Below are 15,815 nucleotides of genomic sequence, written 5' to 3' on the forward strand. Positions count from 1 at the left end.
TCCTCATGAATAATTGTCAAAAACAAACAAAGGTTTGTATGTTTGCATGCACTGGTCAAACGTATGAACCGGTCAAACAAATGTTTGTATGCACTGGTCAGTCCTTTCTAAAACATCATTACTCACAGCAGAGGAGTGGTAACAAATATAACTGGACAGCCACACAGGCATAACAAACAGGCAATTTAGCAGAAATTGCGGCTTCATTACCATGTATTGACTCATCAGGGCAAACAATGATGATGATGATGATAAATAAGTAATAAGGGTCTGAGAATAAGTGATCAAGACTTGTCTTTTTTTTTTTTTTTTTTTTAGTTGAAAATTTTCATGCATAGAGGTCACTACAGTGGACAGCTATTCAAAAAGCATTTTCTTGCATATGCATGGGTTTTGATGGCACAGTTGCACATCAACCTCTACAGTGAACACTAGTGCATCATCCTATCCACTGCAACCAAGTGGCAAGCTGTTGTGTGTCGATTTTTTTCCTCTCCAAACCAAGATGGCCGATGGCCAGTCAGAAATGCTGAAGTTGCTCTGGAATATCCATACATTCCTTCTATCCTAGGAGACTCTTGCAGGTAAAAAAAGTTGTGGCATCAAGCAATATATAATGAGTCATATCACAGTTAAATTTTCCAAGTATTGTTTTTAGATTAGGAAGTAATTCTGAGCAATCATCTGTCCACTAAATTGGACATCATGCATCACTAGTTATATTTCAGTTACAATTCATACTATTACTGACTGGTTAAAAAAAATTAATAGAAAATACGGTAACACTTTATTTTACAGTGTCATTGTTACATATGTTACATGTATTTACTGTAGTAACTAGAAATTATGCATAATTATGTGCAATTAACCCTAAACCAAACCCTCATCCTAACCTTAACCCTATAGTAAGTACATGTAGTTCATTGTCATTACTCAGAACTTAAATGTATAATTACACTGTAATACTGACACCTTAAAATAAAGTGTAACCAAAAATACTTCATCTGAAGTAACTTTTTTGACTGTAAATAAATGTATTTGTTATTAGAATGTAATTTGCATTAACATAAAAAAGTAATGTGATTACATACGTAATGCATGTTACAAGTAATTACAAGTAATGTATGTGACTTGTAATGCATTATTTGTTACATCAAAAAAGTAATCTCATTACGTAATGCATGTTACTTGTAATGCATTACGTGTAACATCGAAAAAGTAATCCGATTACATAATGCATGTTACTTGTAATGCATTACTTTACTCCTTACATCAAAAAGTAATCTGATTACGTAATGCATGTTAGTTGTAATGCATTACTTTACTCGTAACATCAAAAAAAATATGATAACATAACGTACATTACTTGTAATGCATTACTTTACTCCTTACATCAAAAAATTATCTGATAATATAACGCACGTTACTTGTAATGCGTTACTTTACTACTTACATCAAAAAGTAATCTGATTACATTTTGTATGTTATTTGTATATATTTTATAGTTTTCACATGATTTTATATAATTGTACTCATTTGTTTGTTAAATATGCACAATATTGCTGTTATTAGTGTAATGTTTAATGCAGTATCTCTTCAGTTAAGAACCATAAATGCATACCGTTCACTTACATCTTAAAAATATGTGTAAAAAAAATAATTTCAAATTTTATTTTACATGCCCTAAGGGAAATAAAAACACACAGGAACAAAAATCCTGACTGAGGTTATCATAATTCATGCATGAAAGGGTTAAAGAGGCCATATTATGCCCTTTTACAAAGTCTTGATTTTGTTTTTTGGGCTCTTACAAAATGGTTTTTATGTTAAAAAACACAGTGTTGCAGCACTCTGTAACGCTCTGTTTAGTTCCTGTCTCTATGAAGCCCCTCCTTCTGAAAAGCACAATGTGCTCTGATTAGTTGGCTGGATCAGTGATTGGTCAACAGCCCTTACCATAACTGCGAGTTTCAACACACTACTAAGTCAATCAGGCCCCGCCCCTTTATTTTGCGTATGCCTTTGGATGGAATTATTTAAATGAGGAATCTTGTGACGTGTTCGTTCCCGGAGAAAAACGTCTTCCGGGAAAGTTCAGAAACTCCCTTTAGAGTGATTTTGCAGACCTTTTTCATGCTCAAACAGCAACATTACACACTAAAGAAAGTTTATTAAAAAAGCATAATAGGTGCTCTTTAAATTAAATGACATTTTTTAAAATCTTTTAACATTGCCATTGAGATAATATAAGCAGCAAAGAATGAGGACACTCAAAAGCATTAAAACTTTAAGCTTATGATGTAAATGGTAGTGTTTGGAAATAGTAACAGGTACCTGATAAGGGACAATGCTTCCATGGGCAGTTCCCCATCGCCTGGCTTCTATACCAGCGTTGAGGTAGTTGGCAGCGATGTGAGTTAGACAAGCAACCTGCAGACATATTGAAGGAGAAAAAAAGAAAATAAAGTTTTAAATCTTGATAACTGTCAGTAAGCTCATTACACCCTGCTGTTTAGTGAGTTCAGCAAACTCTTATGTGGCTGACACAGCAGTTCATGTGGCTGTGCTGTAAAGCGTTCCTCCAACTGGAATCCACTGTTTGTTATTCTGGAAAAGGAACCAACAAAATCTTCAAGAGTTGGTCCAAAACCAAAAAAAAAAAAAAAAATCATTTAACATTTCAGATTCAAAAACCATCTTAGTTAAAACATTTGAATAAAGCTGTTAAAAAAATAAAAAAAGGTACTGGCTTTTTTATGATACCCAAGTGACATCAAATCAGAAGCAACGCAGCTGAGACAATATTTTGCAGTGTATAACGATGTACTGAGAGGACGCTGAGAATGTTAAGGGAGGTGAAATATTTTGTCAGATCAAAGCATGTCGGTGAAGATTTAACAGTCTGGACGCAATTGTTGTGCCACTCCAGACCGGCCCAGCCTCCTTCCGCAGCCTGTCCTGTTGTACACCTTGAGCTCAACCCATTCATCACTTTCCAGCTAGTTTATTTCCATGACGTCTTACACTGAGGCTTTTGTTTACCAAAACGTTTCTGTCTGTGTTTAAACTGCTGGAAACAATCTAATTTTTGTCCATATGCAAGCATATAAAAATCATTTATTAGGTCAACACTAAATCACATTGGTGACGTTTCTTAAATCAAGTAATACAATGCTGTGAATGTTTAGCTTAGGACAGTTTTGATATGTTAATAAAATAGATATACTGTAAAGCTCAGGCAGTAAGCTCATTAAAATGATTAGGTCCTGAACCAGAGACAGTATAAACAGAAAAATGTGTAATGCATACAATCGACTTGGATCATGTTTTTTTTCAGGGTCAAAAATTTTCTTGAGAAATCAATGTCATTATCAAGAATATATCATATTTTGCACACAGAAAATTCATTAGTGCCACAGCCATGTCACCCTGCAGCCCAAGACTGGTAGCCCACTGAAGCTAAGCAGGGTTGAGCCTGGTCAGTAACTGGATGGGAGACCTCCTGGGTAAACAAGGTTGCTGCTGGAAGAGTTAGTGAGACCAGCAAGGGGTCTGTGTGGGTCCTAATTGTCATGATCACTAGTGAGAGTGCCCTAATCAGCCACTAGAGGGCACTCCATCCCAGACTCTTGTTTTCACCCATCGGACTACATTACCCATACTCACTTCCCGGACTCGTTACACCTTGTCATTGCAACCAGCTGTTTTGTGTTTGTTCATTAGTGTCTGTCTATTTATACCTGGTTTGTCTCTGCTCTTGTTATGGTGTTTTCATGTATGGTTTCCCGGTTTCCCGTTTTGGTTTTTGGTTTTCATGTTTCGTGTTTTTTGTATGGACTGCCTTTATGGATTCTGACCCTTGCCTGTCTGTGGATTATGTTTCTGGATTTCCCCAATAAATGCTGCAAATGGATCTTGTTTCCTGGACTTTGTGATTTCCGTGACAGAAAACACCATTTCTAGATCCAGCAGCATGAGCATTCAGATTCGTCCCCCAGCCTCCATTGGAGAGCGGATGGCTCTATTTCGGGCAGTGGTGGCTCTGCGACAGGAGGGAAGAGAGGTAGGGTGTTTTGCCCAGTGTTTTGCTGGACTATGGCGAGAGGGCTGCGCTATAATGATGAGGCACTAAAAGGGATTTTCAATGGATGCCTTGATGACCCTCTGCCTCAGTGTGAGTTGGAGGGGCTCCAGACCCTGGATTTTTGGGGCTTTGTCAGCTATCTCTCCCACAGAAGTCATTGGGCAACACATGCTCAGCCAGAGTCCGCTCCAGCCCGTGAATCCGCTCCAGAGCCCGCTCCAGCCTGTGAGTTCGCTCCAGAGTCCACCGAGGAGGTGGGCACAGGTTCACCGCCTAACTCACGTAAAAAAAGGAAGAGGAGGAGAAAGGATTCAGTCATTTCTCAAGGCCTGGAGGCCTTCCCAGAGTCCGCTCCAGCCAGTGAGTCCGCTCCAACCAGTGAGTCCACTCCAGAGCCCGCTCCAGCCAGTGAGTCCACTCCAGAGCCCGCTCCAGTCAGTGAGTCCGCTCCAGCCAGTGAGTCCACTCCAGAGCCCGCTCCAGCCAGTGAGTCCACTACAGAGCCCGCTCCAGTCAGTGAGTCTGCTCCAGAGCCTGCTCCAGTCAGTGAGTCCGCTCCAGAGCCCGCTCCAGTCAGTGAGTCCACTCCAGAGCCTGCTCCAGCCAGTGAGTCCGCTCCAGCCACTGAGTCCACTCCAGAGCCCGCTCCAGTCAGTGAGTCCACTCCAGAGGTTGTTCTCTGTTTTCCCAAGAGCCTTGCCCTGCCGGCGCCAACTAAGCGCCTTGCCCTGCCGGCGCCGCCAGAGCAGCCCGAGCCTGCTGCCGTCACTGAGCTGCCCGCTCTCCCTGATACGGCCACGGAGGCCGTCACCAAGCTGCCCGCTCTCCCTAATACGACCACGGAGGCCGTCACCGAGCTGCCCGCTCTCCCTGATATGGCCACGGAGCACCCTTGGTCAGCCCTGCCGCCGCCCTGGCAATCAGCCAGGAATCCAGACCTGCCGGTGCCCGCCTGGTTAGTTCCTCCAGCGCCGCCCTGGCAATCAGCCAGGACTCCAGACAAGCTGGAACCCGCCTGGTCTGTTCCTCCGGCTCCCCCTTGGCCCTCAGTTGGGGACTCTGGACCTGGCCACCATCCCTCCCCCTGATCCTCCTCCTGTCCACCTCCCTCCTGAGTTTTTGTGGGGTTTTTTAGTTTTTTTTTTTTTTTTTTTGTCTGGTGGAGCGTCTGGTAGCCGCTCCTTTGAGGGGGGGGTAATGTCATGATCACTAGTGAGAGTGCCCTAATCAGCCACTAGAGGGCACTCCATCCCAGACTCTTGTTTTCACCCATCGGACTACATTACCCATACTCACTTCCCGGACTCATTACACCTTGTCATTGCAACCAGCTGTTTTGTGTTTGTTCATTAGTGTCTGTCTATTTATACCTGGTTTGTCTCTGCTCTTGTTATGGTGTTTTCATGTATGGTTTCCCGGTTCCCCGTTTTGGTTTTTGGTTTTCATGTTTCATGTTTTTTGTATGGACTGCCTTTATGGATTCTGACCCTTGCCTGTCTGTGGATTACGTTTCTGGATTTCCCCAATAAATGCTGCAAATGGATCTTGTTTCCTGGACTTTGTGATTTCCGTGACACTAATGCCCCAGTGTAGTGATAGGGACACTATACTGTAATAGGCACCGTCCTTCAGTTGGGAAATTAAACTGAGGTCCTGACTCTCTATGGTCATTAAAAAAAAATTAAATGGCACTTCTTGTAAAGAGTAGGGGTGTAACACTGTTGTCCTGCTTAAATTCCCTCCATTGGCCCTTATCAATTATGGCCTCCAAATAATACCCTATCACTCTCTCAAATCCACCTACAGCTGGTGTGTGTTGAGCGCACTGCTGCTGTTCAGTGGCTGCCGTCCCATCACCCAAGTGAATGCTGCACACTGGCGTTGGATGAGGAGAGACCCCTGATATGATTGTAAAGCACTCTGGGTGTACAGCAGTACATTAGTAAAGCGCTATATATCTCGTTTATTCTTTATACTCACCACCTTGTGCACCACAACTTTTTATTTTGTTGCGGCTTCAAAAATTAATAAAAAAGAAAATATTTTCAATGTAAACAACCAAACATACAGCTGGCATTACATTATGTCAAGTAACTACTAGATAAATTAAATCTATAGTTCTTTGCTCATTGTTTTAATCACAACTGTTTTCAAATCGCACAAATTCTCACTTATTTTCTTTCCCACCTTTTTATGCATACACTGTTTTGACAGCACTTCACAGGGTGTTATTTTACTATTAGGCATGGAACGGTTCTCTGTAAAACAATCAAACCGTTCGGTTCTCCACCCACAGTTCGGCATGCCCTTGCACCGTGGGTTATCCCAAATTGGACAACGCATCTATAATATGGTTTGTTAAACAACAACGTGTAAAACAGACAGACGGATTTGGCTAATGTATGTTTCAGTCGATGGATATGCATTCTGGTTTCCCAATACGTTACAACAGCGATGATCAAAAGAACATGGACAAAACAGTCACTCTTCGTAAACAAATGTTCAATGTGAGAGCCGTATGCTCTATGAGCAGTCATTTACGACGTCATCACCCGGGTGTTGATAGCGCACGAGCGCTGCTGAGACCTGAACATCTCACGTTGTTATCTGTGTTTAAACTACACTCATTTAAACCTTGCCAATTTAAACATTCATCCGTAAGACACGAAAGACAACTCGCGTGCGTTGAGATTTTTGTGTGTGTGTTTGTGTGTGTGAGCGTTTTTGTGATTTATGAGGACACAAATTTGTATAATGACATGGGTATTACACTGGTATTACAATAAAAATGAAATATGAGGACATTTCAGTCCTCATATTTAAAATAACTTTAAAAACATACTAAACAATGTTTTATTAAAAATGTAAAAATGCAGACAATTTTCTGTGATGGGTAGGTTTAGGGGTAGGGGTAGTGTAGGGGGACAGAATGTACAGTTTGTACAGTATAAAAACCATTACGCATATGGAATGTCCTCACTTTGATAGCAAAACAAACCTTTGTTTGTGTGTGTGTGTATGTGCAGAAGGCCTGGCTCACAGTCTCCACTCTAATTCATCCCAAAGGTGTTCTATCGGGTTGAGGTCAGGACTCTGTGCAGGCCAGTCAAGTTCCTCCACACCAAACTCGCTCATCCATGTCTTTATGGACCTTGCTTTGTGCACTGGTGTGCAGGAAGGGGCCATCCCCAAACTGTTCCCACAAAGTTGGAAGCATGAAACTGTCTAAAATGTCTAGGTATGCCGAAGCATTAAGAGTTCCTTTCACTGGAACTAAGGGGCCAAACCCAACCCCTGAAAAACAACCCCACACCATAATCCCCCTCCACCAAACTTCACACTTGGCACAATGCATTCAGGCAAGTACCGTTGTCCTGCAACCACCAAACCCAGACTCGTTCATCGGATTGCCAGACAGAGAAGCGTGATTGGTCACTCCAGAGAACACGTCTCCACTGCTCTAGAGTCCAGTGACGGTGTGCTTTACACCACTGCATCCGACGCTTTCTGCTCGGCCATGGAAACCCATTACATGAAACTCTCTATGCACTGTTCTTGAGCTAATCTGAAGGCCACATGAAGTTTGTAGGTCCGTAGCTATTGACTTTTGCGCACTGTGCGCCACAGCATGCACTGACCCCGCTCTGTGATTTTACGTGGAATATCTGGTAGTGAGGCAATTTCACAAATGGACTTATTGCACAGGTGGCAACCTATCACGGTACCATGCTTGAATTTATTGAGCTCCTGAGAGCGATCCATTCTTTCACAAATGTTTGTAGAAGCAGTCTCCATGCCTAGGTGCTTGATTTTATACACTTGTGGCCATGGAAGTGATTGGAACACCTGAATTCAATGATTTGGAGGGGTGTCCCAATACTTTTGGCAATATAGTGTGTGTGTATATTATACACACACACACACACACACACACACGCACACACTATTGTAGTATTTATTAATATATTAACATTCATTTATTTATTAATATTTATTCATGTTTTAATATTTTTAATAATTAGCTTTAAAGTTTTTTAAAAGTTTTAGTAATCTATGTGCTGTCATTTTTATTTGTTGTTTTTTTTTTTAATACTTCCATTTAACTATTTTTATTAAAATTTTAAGTTTCATAATTTTAGTACTTCAGCCTAAACTTTTCACTATTTTACTTAAGCCAGGTTTCACAGATAGGACTTAGATTAAGCCAGAAATAGGCCTTAGTTCTATTATGACATTTAAGCAGCTTTTATAAATGTACCCTAGAAAAAATATTACTGGTGTGCATCTTGAGCCAAAACAATGGCACTGACATATTTTAAGATATGTCAGTACAAGTTGCTTTCAGTTAAAACAGCTCAAACACGTATTTTATTCTAGGACTAGCTTGAGTCTTGTATGTGAAATCAGGGGTTAAAGTGGGTTTTTTTTGTTTTTGTTTTTTTTTGGGGGGGGGGGGGGGTAAACATGTATATTTTATTTCAGCTTTATTTCAGTGATAATTTTAGTTAAAGCTGCAGTCTGCAATTTTTCCTCTTTGTCGCCATCTCTGTTTGAAACCTGCAATTGCAGTCATATGCGGAACAGTTATCTGTACATGCGTTGTGCCTCGGCATAGCTCGTCAGCGCGGATGAATCTAATGTTTGCTGTCAGTCACCGCACCGGTGTGGTTACTGTACTTCAGAATCACAGATTCTACGTCTTGAAAGTATGACCAATATAAGAATTTTCACTGGAAAATATAATCTGAACAAGTAAGTAACATTTCTGCCACTTTTGTTCTGACCAACTGAGGAAAAAAGCATTAGGCCTACAATAAATCGTGCTGCCAATGATGATTAAATCTAATGATCGCTTAGCTCAGATCACGTCAAACCATGCAAATTATTATTACTGTTATATTGTTCTCAAATTGTTAAATTTAACAACATCAGCATTGCGTGACTGTGTATTTAGTGTATATTAGCGTTACCTGTAGATTTCAATTTCTGTGGCCACTCCACAGTCCAAAGTCTTTTGACTACAGGTGAATCTCCAGTTGTCACTGATGATTGTCATTTGGACGTTTCTGGATTACAATTCGCCATCAAAATGATAAGTTTAATTATTTCAGCTGCTGTGAGAAAAGGCTATAAATGTGCCGCTACCAGCAGCATCCTCACGTGATAAAACCGACTAGCCTGGACGGAACTCCTTGCTTTCTGTTTACGGATGTGACGTAATGACGCACAGACGAACTGCTGCATGCTCGAATTTCCCACGGAAATCCACCATGTCGCTCTTATTATAAAACATTATTACAAGCTTACCGTTGTGAATCGAGACAAGATAATTAAATAGTTTTGAACACTGGCTGGTTATGTAATTGTTAAAAAATTGATTTTGGATAATTTTTAACCAAAAAATGTTACAGACTGCAGCTTTAATAATAACAGCACTGGGGCTACAGGTTCTACAGCACTGATCTAGTCCTAATATCTTTATTGATAAATGTGTCCCCTTTTATGCATGTGCATAAATGTATTTTATGTTTAGCATAATTTGAGCTAAAGAAGCTAAATGTTATGAATCCATTTGTTGTCAATTTATTGGTGCTCTCCATTTTTATTTTTTGACATAATTTAGATTTTTTTTTCCTTCTCGTTCAAGCAAAGGAGAGCTATACATTTATTCCTTGGAAATAAGGCACTGGAAATAAGGCCACTGAGTGAACTGACTTGCCTTACTGGGACTGAACTCAAGTTATTTCCCAGCAGACTGCTGCTCCCCAACAAACTCAATAAGAGTCAACACTCTATCCAACAATTCAACGCAACAGAAAGCTAGAGCCAAGAACATGAATGAGTTCAAAGACAAAAAAAAAAACAAGTAGCATCTTGTTATACTCATAGCACTTCATGTGTAGTATTCACCACAGATCTTTAATTTAACATGTGATAAACATTTACAGGGTAGCAAGAGGTCACTGAATATCACAGTTCTCCGAATCTGCTGCACACATGTTCTTCTAGCCAGGTATTTTCCAATTAAAACAAAATAGAATGAACTAAAGCACATCTCAGTCTTCTCTCCTGAGCTCGAAACTTGTTCTTGGCACAACATCTAAGAAAATGTAAAAACTTTTCAAGCTGTTTCTCTCAAAACAAAAACCAAAGACAACCCAGCGTAATTGTCAATACTTTTGTTACCTTACTCTACCCAGGGCAGGTCTCATAAGATGAAAAAGTATGTAGTAATAAAAAAAAAAGAAAGAAAGAAAGAAAGAACAGTATATAAAGCATTTTTTTTTTTTCACATATGTACATTTTTGGTAATAAAAATGCTTTTATGAGTTCTAAAGTCTCTGTTTTACATTTCTGTCTTTATGTTGCCAATTTGATTTTTCAACAGACAGCTGTTTATTTTACGACTGACAGTTATAGAATCAAACTTATTTAGGGCGGCAAAAACAAAAAGCATTATTGATTTTCTTTTAATCAGTTGCAAACGCAAAGTAGAAAAATGCATTCCAGAAGGCAAAGTCTGAATATGCACACTTCACTGCTACAGATTATGTGAAAATTATAATTTACAGCATCTGCTGAGATTCTGAAGTGTGCAATCAGTGAAGACTTAGGCCCAATCCCATTTCTACCCCTTACCCCTTAGTTTTGTGTGTTCATGTGAAGGGGTAGGGGTGTCTCTATTCTATTTTGGCTAGAGAGGTAGGGGTAAGGGGAAGGGCCAGATAGCCCTTCAAACGAAGATTTTTCAGGACCACACTTCAAACGAAGGGGTATGAGAAATTTCCCTGCATACACAGACTACCGTGCTGCTAGAATGCGTGTAGTGTTCATGGTAGTGATATTTCCACTCAGGATCGATCACTTATGTGTTACCTGGATGCCAGTTTCTCCGTAGCTTGCTAAACACGCTATTTGAATGATGTGAACAAAAATTAGTAATACAGTTAAAAGAAATATCCTGTCATCCTTCAAAGCGCAGACGCTATTTGCATCTCGTATCGTATGTAAACTCTTGCATTATCAAGGCAACAACTGACTCCTTTGTATTACTTTGCAAAGAGCAGCACCACAATAGAAAACCAAACCATATCCGTATTAGCCGGCTCGGCACGGAATGGAACGGTTAAACAAACAGCTTGGCCTGATGGAAAAGCGGCTTCACCAGTCTTGGGAAACTCGAAGGCTCATACGTTTTCAAACTGAAACCGATCGCCGTCCAAAATACAGCGCAAAACAAAGTTAGGAGTGAGTAATCTGTTAAACATGCTCGCGCACTTCATTGCTGTTTATACTGTATAAATGTTACAGGACACTAATAAAAGAAACTAGGGATGACAACATGTGCAATGGTGTAGTGGTGTCCTGTTTCTTAGGGGAATATTTTTACCCCTACACCTTGCCACTCTGTTTCAAGGGGCAAGGGGAATGGCGAAGGGGTATAAAATAGAATTGGGATTGGGCCTTAGCTATCGCATAAGGCCAAAGGAGATGATGAGCAAACAGATTCAAACAACTAAATAAAAAAAAAGGATAAAGAGAACCACAACTTGGGCAGCTCCTTCCAAGTGTAAGTGCTACAAGCAAATTGTTCCTCATAGTTATTTATGGAACATACGGGTAAAAGATGCCAACATGACAGATGCACTGTAGTATTGGGATGGTACTGACAAATTTCACAATTTGGATTCACAAGCTTGCAATTCAATTAATTTGTTTACAAGCTGTTTTATTGATGTCTTTCCGCAGTTGAAACACTATTAAAGCTATTATGTGACATAAAACATTTCATTGAGTTATACTGTTTCTGTCAAAATACTTACAAAATACCAGTTTTAATGCCATGGCAAAACACGCAACAAAGGGGGCGAGGCCATGTTGGGCTGCTTTAGAGAAGAAGAAGAGTACACCAGACTGCTTCACAAACAAGGGTAAATTCAATGTTGTTTAACATGACGGCACATGCTAGTTGATGAGTTGAATCAACTCCACAGCAACTACATAAATTTATCCACTAACCATTCAGAAACGTCCAGTTTCATTCTATAAGTTGTAACTTTCTCTCTCCATCAGTGTCGACTCCGGTTTGAACAATGTAAGGCCGAACACCGTTACTGACAATCCTCATTTTAGCTTGAGTGAGATTCTCCAGCTTTGTTGTTGTTGAGCAACTGAAGCATGAGCTGTTAAAGCACCACCCTCTTTTGGAAAGCAGCTCATTTGCATTTAAAGGGACACACAAAAACGGCGTGGTTTTGCTCACACCCAAATAGGGGCAAATTTGGCAAGCTATAATAAACGATCTGTGGGGTATTTTGAACTGAAACTTCACAGACACTTTCTGGGAACACTAGAGACTTATATTACATCTTCTGAAAAGAGGCATAATAGGTCCTTTAAAGAGCGCCAAATAGGTACTTATTATTTCAATTCCGTAATGAATCTGACAGAGTTAGAAAGCTGAGACTTTGGATCATATCAAAAGTAACCACAAAGCTTATTGTGATTACTGGATTGCAACCATGCTGCAAATAATATTTGATTACATTTTGTTCATGCATCAACTGAAAACAGCAAAGACTAAAAGATTGATTCTGGAGATTTAAGAATCCATATCAAAATCGAGAAATCAATATTGTCAACCCAGTCCTACTGTAGTATGCCCAGGAATATCAACAGTCAAAAAGTTCTTCATCATAGTTTTACAGGAATTCGGACACAGCCATAGAAACATTATATAATTGAGTTCAAGTATAATGATTTCCAAACAACCTAAGGTTTTTTGTTTTTTCCAGGACAAAGAGTGCTGCCCATAAATACCCATGTTTGCATCTGGATTAAAGGAAACTGTGGTGTGGTTATCTTATGCCCTCAGTGCTTTTGCTATTGCAGAGAACCTATAAATTTGCTGAAGGGTTATATTACTGCGACCACAAGACGATCAGTATGGAATGTTTGGAAAGAGGCAGGAACTCACTTATTTCTGCCAGCTTAGGGTCTACTACCACCGCAGCCGTGACCCATCATCCCTTCAGCCCACAGATAAGACATATGCATCCAATAAATTCCTACCAGCAACTCTGAATCTGATGTACATGAAGAAATACTGCACAAAATCCAGCACAGTCATCAAGCAGAGCCTGGACTTCTTCTCCTGAAATTGGAAGCAATTAAAAACGTATGACGGGTAAGAAAAAAAAAAAGTTCCAAGAGAGAATGTACTTAAACCACAACAGACGATCACAAACAATCGGATTATTGGAACCATTTCTGGAAACCACATCCTTCGTTCAAGCTGGTATCATTCAGGGGACGAGCGCTCTGACTTGTTAGCTCTGCACAAAGGTTTTGCGGTATCATGTCAAAAACAAGAATTGGATGTGTTGTGGATCTTCTGAATGATCTTTTCAGAAAACTAATGGGACAAGATGACCTTAAAATACAGATCTTCACAAGGCCGGTGCAGGACAACAGATTTAACTCAGATGCCTGATTTTAAACCCTCTGTTCATTTGCTAGGTTTATACAGAGTCCAAGGCTCACAGCGGCCAATGTAGGCAGCACTTTAAGGCCTTCTGAAATGCCTTATGTTGGCCAAAATCTAAAGCTGCACTGCATGTATTCTGACAAGCTCAGTAAAAAAAAAAAATTTAATTGGCAATGGCAATTAAAACTGATGCAATACTGATGTGTATAGATAAAAAGTTCAATCTAATTAAAATTGATTATTTTACCCAATTTTATTGTTATGTATTGTCATTTTATTCTTATTAAAGAGCATATTGTTAGCTTAGCAGCATGCTAATGTCAAACCAGGAGATCAAGTTAATCAGCCTCTGTCGATAGATGACTCAACTAAATTTTGATTCTAAAAAGCATCTTTTTCTATTGACCACCATTAAAAAAACCTGGTATTCTGGCATTTTTCCCACATATACTACCGTTCAAATGTTTGGGGTCAGTAATTTATTTATTTTTAAATTAAAAAATGCAGCAAGGACCCATTAAAATGGTATTAAAATGGTAATGATATTTCAAATAAATGCTTTTCTTTTGAACTTTCTATATATCAAATAATCCTGAAAAAAAAAGTATCATGGTTTCCACAAAAATATGAAGCAGCATAACTGTTTCAACACTGACAATAAACATAAATGTTTCTTGAGCAGCATATCAGCATTTTAGAATGATTTCTGAAGGATCATGTGACAATGAAGACTGGAGTAATGATGCTGAAAATTCAGCTTTGATCACAGGAATAAATTACAGTCTACAATATATTCACACAGAAAAAAGTTATATTAAATTGTAATAATATTTCACAATTTTAATGTATTTTTGATCAAATAAATGCTGCCTTGGTGAGCAGAAGAGGCTTCTTTCAAAAACATTAAGAAAACTTTTCAATGGTGGTGTAAATTACAAGTATTATATTATAAAATAATATATATATATATATATATATATATATATATATATTTTTTTTTTTTTTTTTTTTAACCAGAGCCTTTTTCTTTTTGTGGGTCTTATTATTCCCTGTCAGCTGCCTTCAACACTAATGAATTTCCTGCATTTTGAGAGTGATTAGTCACAGGGCAATTACGGCTCAGCGTGAGCAAAGACAGCACATTTCCGGCATTCTTCCGGAATGTCCTGCATCACCCGAGCGAGCACATTTAAGAAGAATCCTAACGGATATCCACCCTGCAACAAACAAAGCCTGTTGCAATTTGTTTCATTACCATGATATTTGAGGATATTAAAAGATTAGGGGCCAGAATTTAACACGATCAATGTGGGTTTGAATCTGCCTTTTGCTGAGCTCGCTCTTCTCCATTTTCCCATCACATATGAAATCAGAAAGGCATTTATTTTCAATAAAAAAAAAAGAAAAAAAAAAAAGAAACTGTTCTAAAAGTGGATCTAGTGTTTAATAGTATTAAAAGTATTTATTGGGTAGGGTTGGGGGAAGGTGTAGGGAGGGTTTTTATTCTCCCAATAAGGCAATCCATTTAATAATTTTAAAATATAATCATTTACACTCTATGATATTATTGCATCCTTTTGTACAAAAATACTGAGGTGCAAATAGTATCTGCCAATATAAAGTAGCCTACAGACAGCATCTAATTACTATTTACACTTTTACATGGTATCGCTAAGAAAAATGTTATTTTCACAGTGTAAATAGCATCTAATTTACACTTAGTGTAAATAGCATTTATCGCTATTTGGACTTAGTGTAAATAGCATCTATTTCTATTTGCTATTGATAGTTGCTAATGAATTTCCTGCATTTTGAGAGTGATAAGTCACAGGGCAATTACAGCTCAGCGTGAGCAAAGACAGCACATTTCCGGCATTCTTCCAGCATGTCCTGCATCACCCGAGCAAGCACATTTAAGAAGAATCCTAACGGATATCCTCCCTGCAATAAACAAAGTGTGTTGCAATTTGTTTCATTACCATGATATTTGAGGATATTAAAAGATTAGGAACTAGATTTACTAACAGCTTCTGCCAGCACAAACCCTCTTTTGGTGTTAAAAACAACTATCAAGATTTACTAAGACACACAGTGAAAAATTAGCACTGAAAAGGTGTGGACACAGTTATTTTTGCAGCTGAACTTATTGCATATGCATTTGTAGGAGTTTCCCTTTAAGATGCAAAATTTATGGAAGGAGAGTATTTACATGAAGGTGCAAGGTGATTTACTAAGGTTTGCGGT

General features: G+C 39.0%; 1 protein-coding gene across 1 annotated transcript in view; it reads right to left on the reverse strand.

Moving 5' to 3' along the window:
• The window catches only part of sugct (succinyl-CoA:glutarate-CoA transferase), a 183,822-nt gene that overhangs the window by 132,453 nt on the left and 35,554 nt on the right, over nt 1-15,815 (reverse strand). The window contains exon 9 of the mRNA XM_048174036.1: nt 2,335-2,430. Within this exon, the coding sequence (XP_048029993.1) occupies nt 2,335-2,430 (96 nt within the window). The remainder of the gene's footprint in view (nt 1-2,334; nt 2,431-15,815) is intronic.

Source organism: Megalobrama amblycephala, linkage group LG22 (assembly GCF_018812025.1).
Source record: "Megalobrama amblycephala isolate DHTTF-2021 linkage group LG22, ASM1881202v1, whole genome shotgun sequence".
Classification (NCBI taxonomy): domain Eukaryota; kingdom Metazoa; phylum Chordata; class Actinopteri; order Cypriniformes; family Xenocyprididae; genus Megalobrama; species Megalobrama amblycephala.